We start from the raw sequence: 16,221 nt of genomic DNA on the forward strand, positions 1-16,221 counted from the left end.
AGTATACTCATTTATTAGAATTCATTATTAAATTAACACAAATAAAGTAACCAATTATGAGGGAGATCATCATGAGGGGCATGTGATTAACGTAGAGTCCTGATTTCCCCTGTTGTGTCCATGCCACTGCAAAAGTCCTTTATTCATGTGGATAGTATTTTATCAGCTCTTCCAAGAGCTAAGTCAAGGTGCATGCCTGGGTGCTACTCTGTGTGTAGGTACATGTGCGTGTTTATATGATTATGTACGTGTGGAGAATGCTAGTATTTGCACAGGTGTGTGTGTGAGCAGGAAAGCATGAATGTGCGGATACATGCATGTACATGTTTGCACAGGTGTGTGTGTATGTGTGGGTGCCTGTGTGCATGTGTTCTTGTGTACATGTGTGAGAGCGTTTATATATGACAAGGGTGTAGAAGTAATCTAGATGCGCCCCTGAGATTACTTATTTTAATGACTTTACTTAAGTAAAGTTAATAAAATATTTCTGGGGGGCAGAAAAGACAAGCAAAGTCTATTGTGCCAAAAAAAAATAAAAAAAATCCTTCTCTCTTCCCTAGTGATTTTTTATTTTCTGTGTACACTATCTGCACTATCTCCCAGATGCCGTGAATGGGCTGGGCGCAGGGGAGGATGCCACTCCTGAGCAAGCTACATCATCAATGGCCACCCAATGGCTGAAGAGAACCCACATGTGGCGGCATCTAAGATGGCAGCGGCAGGGGGAAGAGCTGAGGACCGAAGATCAATCCAACAGTGCTTGAGAAGGGCACACTTGTAAGGTCAATGTGCCCTAATGTGCAAGAATGCTGTACATTCATACACATTAGGGCAAAAAATGAACATTTACAAAGTGGTTTACTTACACTTTGAGAAAATGCTGTAAATTTCTTATATTTTGTACATCTTACTACATCTCTTTTTATTATAAAAAAAATCTTCAGACTTGGAAGATGTTAACCATGACATCATGATAAAAGTACAAACTGGTCTCTTATGGTATTTTGTAGGGGGAATCTTAGCTTTATCTTTATTCAGAGTATAGTTTTACTTTGCAATCACCAAATATTATTACTAAAACACATCACAACTTGATAGATTCTGCTTGTATTTATTTCTGTAAGGTCTCGTTCACACCTAGGCGTATTGCATATGCGCGTCTGTCGCGCGTGTTTTTTTTTTACCGCGATTTGCGGTAAAAAAGTCGCGCGACCGTCGCGCGTTTCCGAAGGCTACTTGGCTGTATCCCAATGGAAACGCGCAACAAAACGGCCCAAAGTAGTACCTGTACCTTTTCAGGCGTGGGTCGTTTTGTAGCGCGTTAGGGACGGGCGGAAATACGCCAAGGTGGGAACGAGACCATTGAATACAATGGGATTTATATTTTTGAGCGTTTTGTAGAGCGTTCGTCGAGCGTAGAACGCGCTACAAAACGTTCAGGTGTGAAGGAGGGCTAACACTCAAAGACAAAGTACTAAACAACAGCACTCAATTGGCTATGATCCTCATTTACTGAGATATTATATTTTAAGAACATATATTCCAAATTCTCAATGACCTATATAAATGAAGCTACTGTATGTACAAACGCACTGCTTTCCGCCGTTGAAAAGCCCCCAGTGAAGGTGTGCTCTTTCATTGTCAATAATCCCAATCCACACAGCTAGAACACGTAGTTCCCTACAAGTGGAAAGGATGTATTCTATCTCTACTTTAATCTATCACCTTGGTTTTCCTGCACCACAAAGTTATGTGAAGTTAAATTACAACAAGCACCCTCTTTAAGTGAAACCAAACTCAGGAGTTAAATCTTAAAAATATATTCAAGTGCCTTAACTATCTTATTTGTGTATCACTCAGCTGTAGACCCTCAAATCATTTCTGAATTGGTGCTGACACTGTCCTTCCTTCTGGAGGGTGGCAGTAGTAGCACACCTTATATTGTCTAACACTGATAAGAAAGCAGAGTATCCATAAATAACAAATTATTCTGCCTGGTTGATTGAGGCAAATCACTTCATTTACAGAACAGCAACCCTGGCCATGCCACTGGAGACTATTAAATGTTCTGTTTAGAGAACTGTTGACCTGGCACATTTCCTACAATCTAAATACATTTTGTTTTTAAAAACTGGGGTTCCATGACTAGAAATCATATTCTACCAAGCTTTGTAAGCATGACACGGGATGAAGCAAGCGAAGATTCTTATTACAGGTGAATCTGCCTTATGAGCTCAGTCAGAGGACATCGGTGTGGTGTAGAGCAGGTGTCAGGATGCTGCCTTTGTTTACTCACACAAAAGCAGCTGTTACAAAAGCTTCACCAATTTGAGCAGTTATCATCTGAATGTCATTTCCTGAGATTATGCGATACTGAGCAGGTGTCTTCACCTGCACATATCACATGCCCTTAGTTTTACACTGCACTTATAACATGCCATTTTGACCAGTTAATTGATGAAAACCCAGCAGGGTCAAATATGTTTCTACCAAAAAATATGTAAAAAAGCAGCAAAAAAGGTAAACGCTGGGAGACTACGGTGCCCCAGATCTGCTGTTTGAATAGGAACACTACTTAAAAATGAGAATAAAACCTGAAAACATTCTGATTTCCAAGATGGGCTACTGATAAGAACACTAATTCCATTCATACTCCACATGCCTATGTGGCACCTTCTTTCTTCTGTGAGGAGGATAAGCACAGGTGACTAGGTGGGCTAGCATCTCAAATCTTTTGGGGAGATCGTTGACTCTTAGTGAGGTGAAAACAGTCACTTTGGAACATTTAAGAGAGTTTATTAAAACATAATTTCAGAAAAAAGGGTTAGGCAAAGGGTAGCCAAAAAGCAACAAAAAAATGCAAAGAAAAAGACTTCTACTTACAGTCAATGTAGAAATAAGGGCCCTAAACCGGGAACCAGAAAACTATACTACAGTATTTAGATTGTTCAGCAGCTTCAAAATCCTCTAGGCCCCTATGAGACAGATCCACTCATTTAGCATAGACCTATCCAGGCAGCAGATCAGGGAGGCAAAGGACCTGCTTAGACTGACATCCTATCTAGGCAGAGGGAATCACTTCTGCAAGGTCACCCCAAATATGTATATCTTTCCCCATGATGCACCAATGGCAATAACCCTCCTAGTGGTGGACCAGGGAGACATATATTAATAACTCAGCAATACTGTTTCCTATTACACTAACTGCTGAGGAACACCTGCAACAGGCATAAGCAAACACTACCCTGAGAATAGGGAAAGCCTAACAAAACAGAACTATAACAATTCAAGCTCAGGCTGACTACAACCTAGCTGCAACACTAAACTTAGGCTAGGGACACCCCTGCTAGGGTCTCTATACATGTTATAGAAGAGCCTAATGTATTTTTCTGACCAGATATTCCAGGTATAGAGACCTCTGCTCCACATTATGAATTCGACACATATAGTCACCCATCAGCAGTTTCTCTTTAACTGGTCTGTTAACTATGTGATCACACACTTCTCCTTACACCCATGCACACAATACAAAAAAACCTTACACCCATGCACACAATACAAAAAAACCTATCTTAAGCTAGGTACACATGGAGAGATTTTTCCTCCATCCAGACTAACAGGGTAGATGAACAAATCTCCTGCTGAGGCAAAGTATTCTGGCAGCAGTGCCTTCCACTGTCAGAATACTAGAACAGTATTTACATCTGATTGGCTGCAAGCTCTATTTGGCCGCCAATTTTCCAGCATGTCCCTTTGACATAAGTTCATCTTTTGTCAAGGAAATAAGGCCACCTACAGATCGAACCTCGGCTAATTCCTGCTGAATCGGTCAGAATTGAATCCATTTGTTGGCTGAGCTTACATGCATCTGATCCACACACTAAGAAAGTATTCCATAAACTTTACTTAATGCATATAATGCTGCAGTAATGAGACAAATTCTCAAATTTATGACCATGACTTATTTGTATCATCGCTGCAGGCTTAAATTCATCAGGTGCCCAGTTTATGCACCTCCTGCAACGTAAAGATTGAATATCCAGGTCAGATTAACAAGTGATCCCTATATTTTTTGGCGTTGAGCAGTCAAGATAAATGGATATGGCAAATAGTCTTTTGTATTGGATAATGATCTGTATGTTCATGTGTATGGATGTGTCATCTTCTGATTTCACAAACACTTTCCTCTTGCAATCCCTTAGAACCAATAAGGTCTAAACTATATTTGCAGGTAGCTAAAACAAATATATATTATGCTATAAAGAAATTACATTCCATGGCAAGAAAAAAAAAATAATAGGCATTTTTTAAAGTATATAAAAGGGATTGTTTTTGGTAGAGTGGGGAAGGCTTAGGCCCTCTTGTCAAATTTTTATTGCTGTCTGTGTCCCTGCTTGGGAGAATCACGTGTAGTAATTGATCCAGCGCACTCCAGATCGAAATCCTATAGAACAAATGGGTGCTGGTATGACCTGCGGATAGCACCGCGCAAAATCACAGGAATATTGAAAAAGTCACCCGCACTCCAAGGTCAAATGTGCTGAACGTCCTTTTTATTAACCCCTTCGTGCCTGAGCTAGTTTTCAGTTTCTGTTTATAAATGACTGACACACTTTTTACATTTTTGCTGTGTGATTCTTCCAATTGGTTATTATTAGGCTGCTCCAAAATTAGGAACAGCTAATAATAAAATTAGAGACTGATCCTGACAGCATGTCAGAATCAGATCTCACTAAAGGTTTCTGATGGTGCCTAGACAATCAGAAGTGATACATTTCAGGCACAGAGATACATTGTAACACTTTGCCTGAAATATATCATAAACATGGGGCCAGTCTACGGAGCTGTCAAAACGAATAGCAGAGAGGTGACTCACTCTGCTACCTCTCTGCTATTTTCAGCTGTCAAATACGGGATCACTATTTATCGATCCCGTATTTGTATGTAACAGCTTCATTCTTTCATTTAATGAAAGAAAGAAGCTTTTACAAAAGCTTAACTATTTCATTAATGAATGCCTCAATACTGAGGCATTCACTATTGACTGGTAACCGCTGATTCTCAGCGGTTACCGGCATTACAGAGCCTTAAAAAACTTGTCACGTACAGTGTACGTGGCCAGTCATATAGGCACTTCGTGGCGGGACATACAATGTACGTCTCCCGTCACAAAGGGGTTGAAACGCTAGGCAAACATAGTGACACAGTGCAATAAGCAACGTTTCGGAACCCGAACATGATCCCTTCATCAGGCAAACACAGTCACTGTGTTTCCACTGATGTTTCCACTGTGTTTGCTTACTGCACAGTGTAACAATGTTTGCCTAGCGTCTCAACCCCTTTTTCAATATTCCTACTTGGGAAATTCACACCCCTATTTGTCCTATCTGTTGTCTAATGTCCTTGAGACAAAAGGAAAATTCAAAATGTTGGAGTCATCATGAGAGCAAGAGGTGAGCAAGAGGTGAGGGGCTATATTCCAATGGGAAGAGGAGATTTATTTTAACTTCCTGTTGCATCTAGAGGAGAGGAAGTGAAGGGTATTCTCCCAACAGGACACAACCAAAAATAATCTGACATGGGTTTTAAACCTTCCCTACTCTAAAGCTACAAAAGTTATAGCTGTACATACACTTTATATTATTAAAATTGTTATACTTATTGTTTCTTTCTAAAGCCTTTAGTAAATATGTGTATACTGTGCTAGGGAAGAAAAACATTGTGTTACTGCTTAGTCCCCATTAAAATGGAGATGTAATTAGTATACTTTCCAGAAATAATCCCAACAATATTATTTACTGAACACAACTGAATGTCTTGAGGATAATGGTATACGATTTCATATTATTGAAATTCATTGGACACACTGTCCTGTACATCTGTTATCAGGATAACAAGACTTTCTTGATATTGTATACAAAGTGACTTAGGAAGTGAAACAGAGGTGTGGTATCAAAGCGGTCTTTATTCTGAACAATGCTAAATAGTCTGTTCACTGAGAACACATTTTCCATAAATCAGGAAATGTAATTTAATTTTGCACATTGCACAATAGGAGTAATTTCTTTTTTGCAAAAAAGAATAAAGCGAACAAATACAAAAACATAAATACAAATTTTTTAAAATTATAAAAGATTGCAGACAGACTCCCGAGCTCCGAACCATCAAGACCGTGTTTAGCCTGAGCAAGATAACCATGCTCAACGTGGGCTCGAGATTGCCAGGTGACTCAGTCAATGTTCCCATACCGCTTCTAATTGAGCATACCTATCTTGCAGAATACTAGATAATTTCTCATGGATCATTATCCAATTTATTTTAGGCAATACCATAGAGATCCTCTAAATCCTCTAAAGCACCAAGATTAATTTCTAGTACAAACATTATGTTCAGGGTTGAGATAGCTCCCAAACAGATATACTTATCGATAACCGTTACTTCTGCTCTACATAGGTTTCATGTATGCAGGAATAGCCACGTTATTGGTACATGCCCCCATTGCTGGACAATCTCTACTATGCCCAGTTCCAGAACTTGTGTCTGCTGGTTTATTAAGATATGAAGAGAAAGGTTTGTTGCACTCCTTACCGGATAATCCCAAATATGGGGAAGGGTGCTTGGAATGACCGCGGATGGTGCCGCCAGTTGCAGATAATAAAGAGATGTCACCAGCGCACCAGACTTCTTCAAGGATAGTCAATCGTGAATTTATTCAAAACTTGTGTCAAATATACAAGCGCTTCCGGGACCACACAGGATCCCTTCATCAGGCATAGCAGTGCTGTGGTCCCGAAAGCACACACCCTTATTTAGTAAGCTAGAAACAACTACCAAAGTGTAAAAACCAGATGCAACAATGCAGCCAATCAGAATGTATTCTGACCTAACTCCATGAGATGTCACTTTGGGTTACTGCACTCTTTATGTTAGCTCCTAACTTTGCACTGTCTTACTGAATAGTTATGACAATGTACAAATATGGCCTCAGATTAAACCAAATACAATTAGGGGGATTTATCAAAACTGGAGCAGACAGAATCTGGGGAAGTTGCTCATGACGACCAATCAGCTTTTACTTTTAAAACTTAGCTGAACAAACTGATTGGTTATTATGGGAAACTGCTCCAGTTTTGATAAATTCCCCTCAATATATCTACAGTTCTGCAGTTTTTGAAGGCAGCTGTTATGGGCTGTTACAACAAAATGAGTTTAATGTTTGACAAAAAAGATAAGCACATCAACAAAAACGTCTTACCGATTGAGAGCAAAGGCATAATGAAACTTTATATTGTGCTGATCTGCCAAGTCACAGGTTGGCAGCATTTCTAGTGTTTCCACAAGCCTGACCATGGCGTCATAATCCTGAAATAAAAAAAAATACAAATGTTCAGACAGGCCATATCTAATAAAATCCTCATAGCACTACATGGAGCAAGTATCTTTTTCAAGACACAAGAAAATATTTTAAGGATGAATTAATGTCCCAGTGAACCTATGTGACATATATTCTATCGCACTCCAGACGGATGTATCTCTTCTTGCAACAGCAGTGGCTGCTAAAATGGCCAGCGGAGGGCACCGCAAAAGACAATAGAAGTAATAGGGTCACCAGCATGCTGAGGTCCACATTATCAATCTATCCTTTACTGACATTAGATAAACTTGCCATCGCAAAACCTAAAAATGTTTCAGAACCAATAGGGTCCTTTCATTAGGCAAAACAATGTGACGCCTATGATCACCTCAAATATCCAATCTTGTTAAAGCAAACTTGTCACAAACTTCAATTTAATTAAGGATATTATGAAGATGTTGATTTTTTTTTTTGTTTAGATCTGCCTTCCCTGGTTTCAGGATCTGCTTCTGCCTACCATTAAATTCTGAGCGTGTAGATCTGAGAGCCCACAACTGGAAACTCAAGAGGAGAACATGAAGATGTCGTGGCTCCTACCAAAAACTGACATATCAGTCCTCCTCAAATAGTGTAAATAAGCGTGTTATAGTAGAATACTTGATCAACATTCAGTCTTTGTTAACGGAAAAAATACAGCAACAGGATTAATTTTCTGTGGTTTCTCTAAATTAGATTATATCAACGGTTATCTGATTTGAGGCTTTGTTGCTTTCTTCTGCCAATATTGTGTTAAAAATCTACTGGACAATTAAGGCAGATTAAACATTTTCCCTTGTGAATCAGGTAAAGCACCCACCACTTATTCACCGATACAAATGTTTTATTAAGGAGTTAGCTATGATCACTTTTCCAAGGTTCATGTTACAGAAAGGAGGATTTTGGATTATGAATCTGACTATATTATTGTGACTCTAATCATGTTCTCATCGTATCTTTAACGACATAACTCTGCACAATGGCTGTGAACCTTTCTGTATGCCCCTGTGCCAGAAGAATCAGGCTGGTAATGACAAGGCACTGGACCCTGACGTACTGATATAAACAAGGGGGCCAATAGTAAAGCACACTAACCGTATACTGTGCATTCTGAAATGATTTATTTAGGCTCCATTCACACATAGCGGTAGCATTTTCTGCCTGTTTTTTTGCATGGAAAACCGCATGCAACGAAACCGCACAAACATTAACATACAAGTATATTCTGTACGTTTACAGCTATTACTATAATCCGCCCATAAAATCACGCTTGGACTATTTTGCCGTATTTCGTACCGCATGACCACCACAATAGTCTGAACAATGCACATGGCAATGCATTGTTTTTTATGTTTAGCACAGATCCGCATCGTAGTTGTACGGTCGAATATGCGCAGAAAACCCCTCATGTGTGAATTGAGCCTCACAGTATATTTAGTTTATATTAGAATGGACAAGGCACATAAATAGGCTGGACCTACAACAAAAAAATGCATTACCATAAATGTCAATAGCAAACATCCCATACTGAAGAAAATGATTAGTCCTGCGTTCGCCTCCCTGTATGCTGACACCATGACTTTAACCTAACGCTGTCTATTAACAGCCAGATAATCACAAACAAGGTTACTAATTTGGACATTTCTGACCTTCCTAGAAAACAAACGAAAAAGTATATTGCTTTCCATGAGTAACAGCTAATCTTTTTGTGATTATGTTATAAAATAAAAATTGTATGCATATCCACCATATATGTTGTTTGAATAGTTTTAGAAGTTCCTTCATGCTTACAAATAAATATTTATTTAGTAAGCAATGTAAAAATGGCTCCTGTTGTGATGAGTTTATAACTATCTTTTTATAGTAAGGTACACGTACGTAAAATAGGAAAAATTCTTACCAGCTGGCCAGCAAAAAAAAAAAAAAATCTTACCTGATTCAACAATTTGGATTAGAAACAAAAGTTCTTGTTGCACGTATTTGCAAATACATTGGAAACCACACTACCACACCAAGGCCCCTCTACAAAGGGTGGCCCTTACCTCCAGTCTAACAAAGTTTCTATTATGGCACACAAATAGTAATGACTAAACTGAAAGTATGCTTTGGAAGTAGCCCATCCAGTTTTTAATGGAAATTGCTGAAACAGTTTAGATTTTGTTTTAATTTGATTTTTTTTTTTGCTGACTGGCTTGGCCTGGTCTCAAGTGTGCTTGGGAATTGTTTGTACTGTATTGATCTATGGATCTGTGGACAGTCCTGCCTTTGTGCCACTTGAGTAACCAGGCCTTTTCTCCCTAAACAAGCTTTTTTTTTTTTTTTTTTAGTTTTGGCGATGTTTGCACAAAATCATATCTTTTAGACTTTTGGTGTGTCACTGCACCTTGGAGGAAAGAGCTACCTTTAACTCTTTTGCTGCCAAGGACATATCTGATACGTCGCTGGCAGCGGGCCCCTGTAAACAGACTCCTGGCAGCTAAAGCCGACTGTCGACTTTACAATGGAAGTGATTTTGGCAGCAGCTCATGGCACGGTAAAAGGGTCTCCTGCCCGACACCCCCCACCTTGCTTCCCAGTGTGCACATCCTCTTCTGCAGACCCGGGACAGGCTTCCTGGGTGTTGGTGGGAAAAGAGACCAGTGAACATCCGCTTGCCGGTCTCCTCCCTGCTAAATGAAGGCGGGAGTGACACTGACTGCATCACTAGACGATGGTGAAGAAACTATTCAAGCACAATCTGTAAAACGATGACCTGTATGGGCATTTAAAGGAGAACAATGAGGTGAGTGCGATCCTGTCACAGCTCTCTGCCGTGACAGGGGAGGGGCTGGATTCCCCCCTCCCTGCTCCGTTCCGTCTAGAGCTGTTAGGAAGGGGGCGGGTACAGCTGGCTCTGCCTCTAGATAGGCAAAGCCAGCTGTCACTCACGCAGCTGGATGGATCCAGACATAATTGTCGGAATCCGCTTCAGCTGCGGCGTCTCAGTATACAGCGAGCAGTAGCGAGCTTAGGGTGACAGGAGGACGCTAGTTTGTGTCCTCCCGTTACCCTAAGGAGAACTATGGGGAAAAGCCTTTAAAGCGTTGCCTATGGACAATATGGGGTACAGTATATTGTCATCATTTCACGGGCTCAAGCAATTTTTAACCCTGTCATATTGGGTATCTATTTACTCAGCATAATCTCATCTTTTATATTTTACAAAAAAATGGGTATTCTATTGTGTTTTGTGCAATAAAATTACCTTAAGTGTATTTTTTTTACAGAAATGTGGGGTTTTATAAAGAGTTCTGCTAATATCATGCGATGTAAAAATTTGCCACCATTTTATTCTACAGGGTCTCTGCTTTCAGGAAATATATAACTGGAGTATAACGTGTGCAAGGTCGGAGCTCCGTTTGACTAGACGTGGGGCCACACTTTGCAGGCGCTCTGGCATGACAGTGTGGCTTCACATATATTTGCAAATGTGTGTCTAAAAACCTTATGCTGTTATTGCAAACTGTTGAAACCATTTAAATATCTAGTTAACACACAAGTTGTTTTCTTTAGCTACCTAACTCTATTTTGCAAAACTATCTGCTAATAGCACTGAAGACATAATATAAAGACATAAAGCTAAACAGTAATCTAAATACTATAATTATTAATAGTTTGACATTACACATATTCTTGGCAATGGCGTCTTCTTCATTATCATAAATTTGCACACCTCGGTTAGCTCAGCAGGAATGTTGGAAAGTGCAGTAAGCATGTAAAAGCATGTAAAGTAATTAGATATGCACTGTTAGGATTTACAGCATAATCTCTTTCTTCCAAGTCTCTAACCTGGATGTCTCGGTATGAGAGGAGCAGGTTGATTACAATATCTGAAGTCAGGACTTCTGTGTTATCCATTCGTAATTTTATACGAGTCAGCTCTTTAGCAAGTTCATCTCCTTGATACTTATCTCTGGCCTTTCTGATGTCATTCAGCAGCGTTTCCTTGTAGTATGCACTAAAAGGGAAAACATACTGTAGTTATGCGTTTGCACATGCATTTTGTGCATTTTTTTAAGGTGACACTTGATCAGTTTTTAGAGTTGAGGCAAAAATGTACTACATGACAAAAAATTTTACTTAGTCAAGAGGGCATGCGTACACTGTGTGCAATCAATAATGCTGCAACAGGTTCACTTTAAAAGGAGAACTATGGGGTTTAGGGCTTTTCCCCATAGTTCTCCTTACGGTAACGGGAGGACACAAACTAGCGTCCTCCCGTCACCCTAAGCTCAGTATACCGCAACAGCTTGCGGTATACTGAGACGCCGCAGCTGAAGCAGATCCCGACAATTATGCCTGGATCCGCCCAGCTGCGTGAGTGACAGCTGGCTCTGCCTATCTAGAGACATGCCAAAGAGATACTCAGGTTGATTGGACATGCCAGAGACACTCAGGTTCAGAAGACATCTGAGGTAAACGGTTAGGAAATGGAGACTGGTGCATATAGCTAAAGTCGTTGATTTTCTTAAACTCTTTCCTAGCCACATTCAATATTTGTCCCACATGCCACTATTTCTGAATACTAAGGCTTCATTCAGACGGTGCGTACACATCCCTGTGGTGTGCATGCCTGTAAATGGGCCAATCCCGGGAGAGACAGGTGCTGCGTGTAATTGCATGCAGCAGCCTGTTCTTCCCTATGGGAGGACGCGGCTGTACGCTGTCATCCGCGCACCCGAGGGAAGAACAGGCTGCTGCGTGCAATTACAGGCAGCACCTGTCCCACCCGGGATCGGCCGTTCACGTGCGTGCACACCGCACGGAAGTGTACGCCCCATCTGAATGAGGCCTTAAAAGACATTGCTTGAGCTTAGCAAAGGGTGTGATTAGCTGACAGAGCAATGTTTGAAAACATTTTACTTTAAGATACTACAGTTTTAAATGGTTTGCATCATCCTTTCCTCTTAAGTGGCCGTGCATGGTTGCCAAATTAATGAAGGAAATACTCTTTATTTCTCTGGAGTGCACATTATACTTACCATGAAGTAATATGTATGTCTTTCAGCAAACTAATGAATCTATCACTTAGAGGGGCACATAATGGTCCTAAGAGGTTGTCCCAGTTTGGCTGCATGTACTCGGAGGCCCTCCGCTGGGCATCACTCTCACAGCAAAAGTAGTCTCCACAGGGTGTCACGATGTATGAAATGAAGTAATAGTTACCACTAGAGGCCTAAAAGTGAAAACGTGAGATATTAATAGATATACCTGAATTGAGAAATACAATAACTTTTTTTTATAAGAAAAACTGAATTGGCTCATATCAGTGTTCCACAAGAACATTGAAAGTGGGAAACCTGTGGATTTAAAAAATGAAAACAGTTAGGCTCAGGGTGCTTGAAACCAAAACGGCCTACTATTCAGCTGATCAGAGACAGTCATGGTGAGAAAAAAAGAGAAAGTTGTGTACTCCTTACTATACTATGAACACTACAAATGAGTATTCGCCAGCTCATACCACTGGCTTGTACTGCACACAAACAAGAGGCGAAGCAGAAACCTGGGGCATGAGAACAAGTGTGGTTTCTCTGGTTACCTTCTTCAGTCCAAATAACCATACAACAACCTGTTATGTAACCCACTTGAAAAACATCCTTAGCCGGATTGCTCCAACACAGACAGAGGTCATACCTTGTTGTACTCTAAAAAGTATTACAGCATGATGATGCTATTTGTAGAACCCTTCACTAAAAATAAACTATTCAAAGAAAATTGTAGTTTTCCCTAGAAGAAATGCATCCAACAATTCTATAAATAGTAAAAAGGTAGATCATTTTAACCATACAGCTTCGGTGAAATGTAAATTATTTATATATGGCCTATTCAAATCCAGTTTTGCATACATGTCTTTCCAATTATATTATTTTAAAGTCATACAATTCATTTTGTCTGGAATGGTGTGGCAAAGGGCTAGAGCCACTGCTGGGGTTTTATTTACAGCTCCAATGTTGAGATTTTCCTACTCTTCCTGTTCCAGTGACACCCTTCCCTACTCTCTTATTGAAAGAAACTTCAATTCCTGCTTGCGTTCCCATTGGAGATATTCTCCTCAATTTCTTTCCAGGCCCATAATAGAAAATCAGGGAGTTCTGATCAACAAGGGCACAAGAAATGAATTATAAACCTAACCTCCTAAAAGGAATGGGCTGTGTTAGGTTTCCATGAGTGCGATCAAGAACTTTTAGACATCACGATCACATGTAGAGATTTTTCAACTTGTTAAGAAACCCTTGCGTATGATGATCCTTCACTTTTCTCCAATGGAAGGAAGCATTTACCATGCAAGTGCCACTTTTAATCATGGGTAAAGGTACCAGGTAGACTGTGGCAGGTTCTGACAGACGTGAGGATGGGCAGATGTCTCGGTGTCCTTTATTCTTGGGGATAAATGTGCTTTTGAATGGATTACCGTATATAGTAAATGGTTAGGTCTATGATGTACTAGAGGCATCTATGTGTACACAAGTTCTGTATTCATACATATCCTGGGAATAAAAGAACATGGCACGTAATGGAGTCTCAAGCAATAATTGTCATATTGTCCTCCTGTCTCTATAGGTATCATGTTACTCCCAGATAAGAGATACATTCAGTATGAAGGAATAGCAACACTGCTATGCTTAAACAACTATTTTGGCAGCAGGTCTTCTTTTTCCTTGCTGCTTCCGCATAAAACATCATCAAAATAATGATTAACCCCACACACTACACATTCTACCTAGCTTCCCAACTGTTTCCAGGGGCAGTCTTAAATAGGAAATAAAGTAGGTATATTAGAAAAAAGTGTTAAATGGTTGTTTGCCATTATGTGCTAGTATGCACAGAATATAAGCACATTATGTCAGACTTCCCTTGTAAAACAATTCCATCCAGCGCAGCACTGTCTACTTCCCCATCCGTCGCCGGCACTGCCATCTTTCTCCTGGTTCGCGCAGCTGATTGGCAAGCCAGCTTGTGCACAGAAGTTACTTTATCTTGGCATGCCGAGCCTGTGCACTGAGCTGTGGATGCAATTCCATCCAGCGCAGCACTGTCTACTTTCCCATCCGTCGCTGGCACTGCCATCTTTCTCCTGGTCGCGCAGCTGATTGGCCAGCCAGCTTGTGCACAGCAGTTACTTTATCTTGGAATGTCGAGCCTGTGCACTGAGCTGTGCATGCAAGGCTCAGTGCACAGAAAAAAGAAAAATTGCTGACAGGCAGGTAGGAGATTTTTTGGCAGAAGAGATTTACACGGTCTCTTCTGCTATAAAAAAAAACCTGGCTGTCAGGAGTTTTTTCAAATGACCGCTTTACTTCTTCTCTAAGCTGGCTATTATTATGATTATTATACAGGATGTATATAGCGCCAACAGTTTGCGCAGCGCTTTACAATTTAAGGAAGACATTACAATCACAATACAAATCAAGACGGTAAGGAGGGCCCTGCCCGTGAGGGCTTACAATCTTAAGGGGAAGTGGCTCTATAGACAGCTCAAATTTCGGCCAATTCCTTCTACGTTGAATGAGATTTGAGTCATGTGTGGCTCTGAAAGTACCACCCAGCTCAATAAGTCAATTTCAAAATCAACTGAGCCCGGTGTAAAATGATTGGCTGCTAAATACAATGGCTGGCAGCAGAGATTCCCCAGTTAATGCCATTATAGTGACATTAAACTCAGGAGTTAAATCTTAAAAATGCATTCACGTACCATAACTATTAACAAAAATGTATCTTATTTCTGTATCACTCGACTTTAAATCCACAAATCATCTCTGAATTGGTGCCGACACTGTCCTTTCTTCTGGAGGGTGGCTACTTTGTTCCCCATGGTCCCTGTGTGTGTGATGTAAAGTAGCCAGCGCTCCGAGCTCGCTCCCAGGATGGACTACAATCTCAATACAAATGAATAAACTAAATGTGAGATTGTAGTCCATCACGGGAGTGAGCTTGGAGTGGTGGCCATGTATGGATAGCTTATAGTTTTAGGTCTCCAGAGTTAGAGCATAGTTATTATTAAATCTAAAAGGAGATTGTAATCTGTGTGGCCATCTTAACATTGGACACACTCTCTAATATCTTGCAGTTTTTCTGCAATTTGATATTTTAATTTCAGGACCACCTAATATAACCTTAGTAGATTAAAACATGTGCTATCAGTTTAACACATACCCAAACTAACTATCAATACCCCAAATGTTTAAGCAACTATATCTACATTGGTTGGGACATAAGAGAGGTATGAGGCACTTCTTTTAGCAGAGAGGCATAAGACACTGCTTGCAGTGAATAGAAATGAGGCACTTTGTTAACCACTTGCTGACCGGGGTGCTTACACTCCCTTCCTGTCCGGGCCATTTTTCAGTATTCAGCGCTACGGTACTTTGGCTGACGTTTAGTCCGTCATGCAACGCTGTACTGAAATTAATTTTATACCATTTTTTGGGGACACATAGAGCTTTCTTTTGGTGGTATTTAATCACCACTGGGGTTTTTATTTTTTACTATATAACAAAAAAAGTACCGAATATTTAAAAAGAAAATGGTTTTCCCTTGATTTTTTTTAGGAAACATTTATTTTTACCCAATTTTTTGGTAAAATATAAAAGGCGGGGTCACGTCGGGTAAATAGACACCAAACATGTCAAGCCTTAAAATTGCGCGCGCCGGCAAAATCGCACAAAAGCACCATAGCCAAAATTGGCCATAGGTGACGCTTTAAAAGATTTTACCGCTCATCAGTTTAGTGTTATCAGTGATTTATGGGCCTAGAATTATTGCTCTCATTGCGACGTTCGCAGCAATATGTA

General features: G+C 40.2%; 1 protein-coding gene across 1 annotated transcript in view; it reads right to left on the reverse strand.

The window, feature by feature from the left end:
* MAP3K15 (mitogen-activated protein kinase kinase kinase 15) overlaps positions 1-16,221 on the reverse strand; it is a 138,089-nt gene that overhangs the window by 69,061 nt on the left and 52,807 nt on the right. The window contains exons 4-6 of the mRNA XM_018554843.1: positions 12,412-12,605; positions 11,219-11,387; positions 7,256-7,362 (exon numbers count right to left, since the gene is read on the reverse strand). Of these exons, the coding sequence (XP_018410345.1) occupies positions 7,256-7,362; positions 11,219-11,387; positions 12,412-12,605 (470 nt within the window). The remainder of the gene's footprint in view (positions 1-7,255; positions 7,363-11,218; positions 11,388-12,411; positions 12,606-16,221) is intronic.

The sequence above is a fragment of the Nanorana parkeri genome, unplaced genomic scaffold, assembly GCF_000935625.1.
Source record: "Nanorana parkeri isolate BGI_ZX_2015 unplaced genomic scaffold, ASM93562v1 scaffold175, whole genome shotgun sequence".
NCBI lineage: Eukaryota > Metazoa > Chordata > Amphibia > Anura > Dicroglossidae > Nanorana > Nanorana parkeri.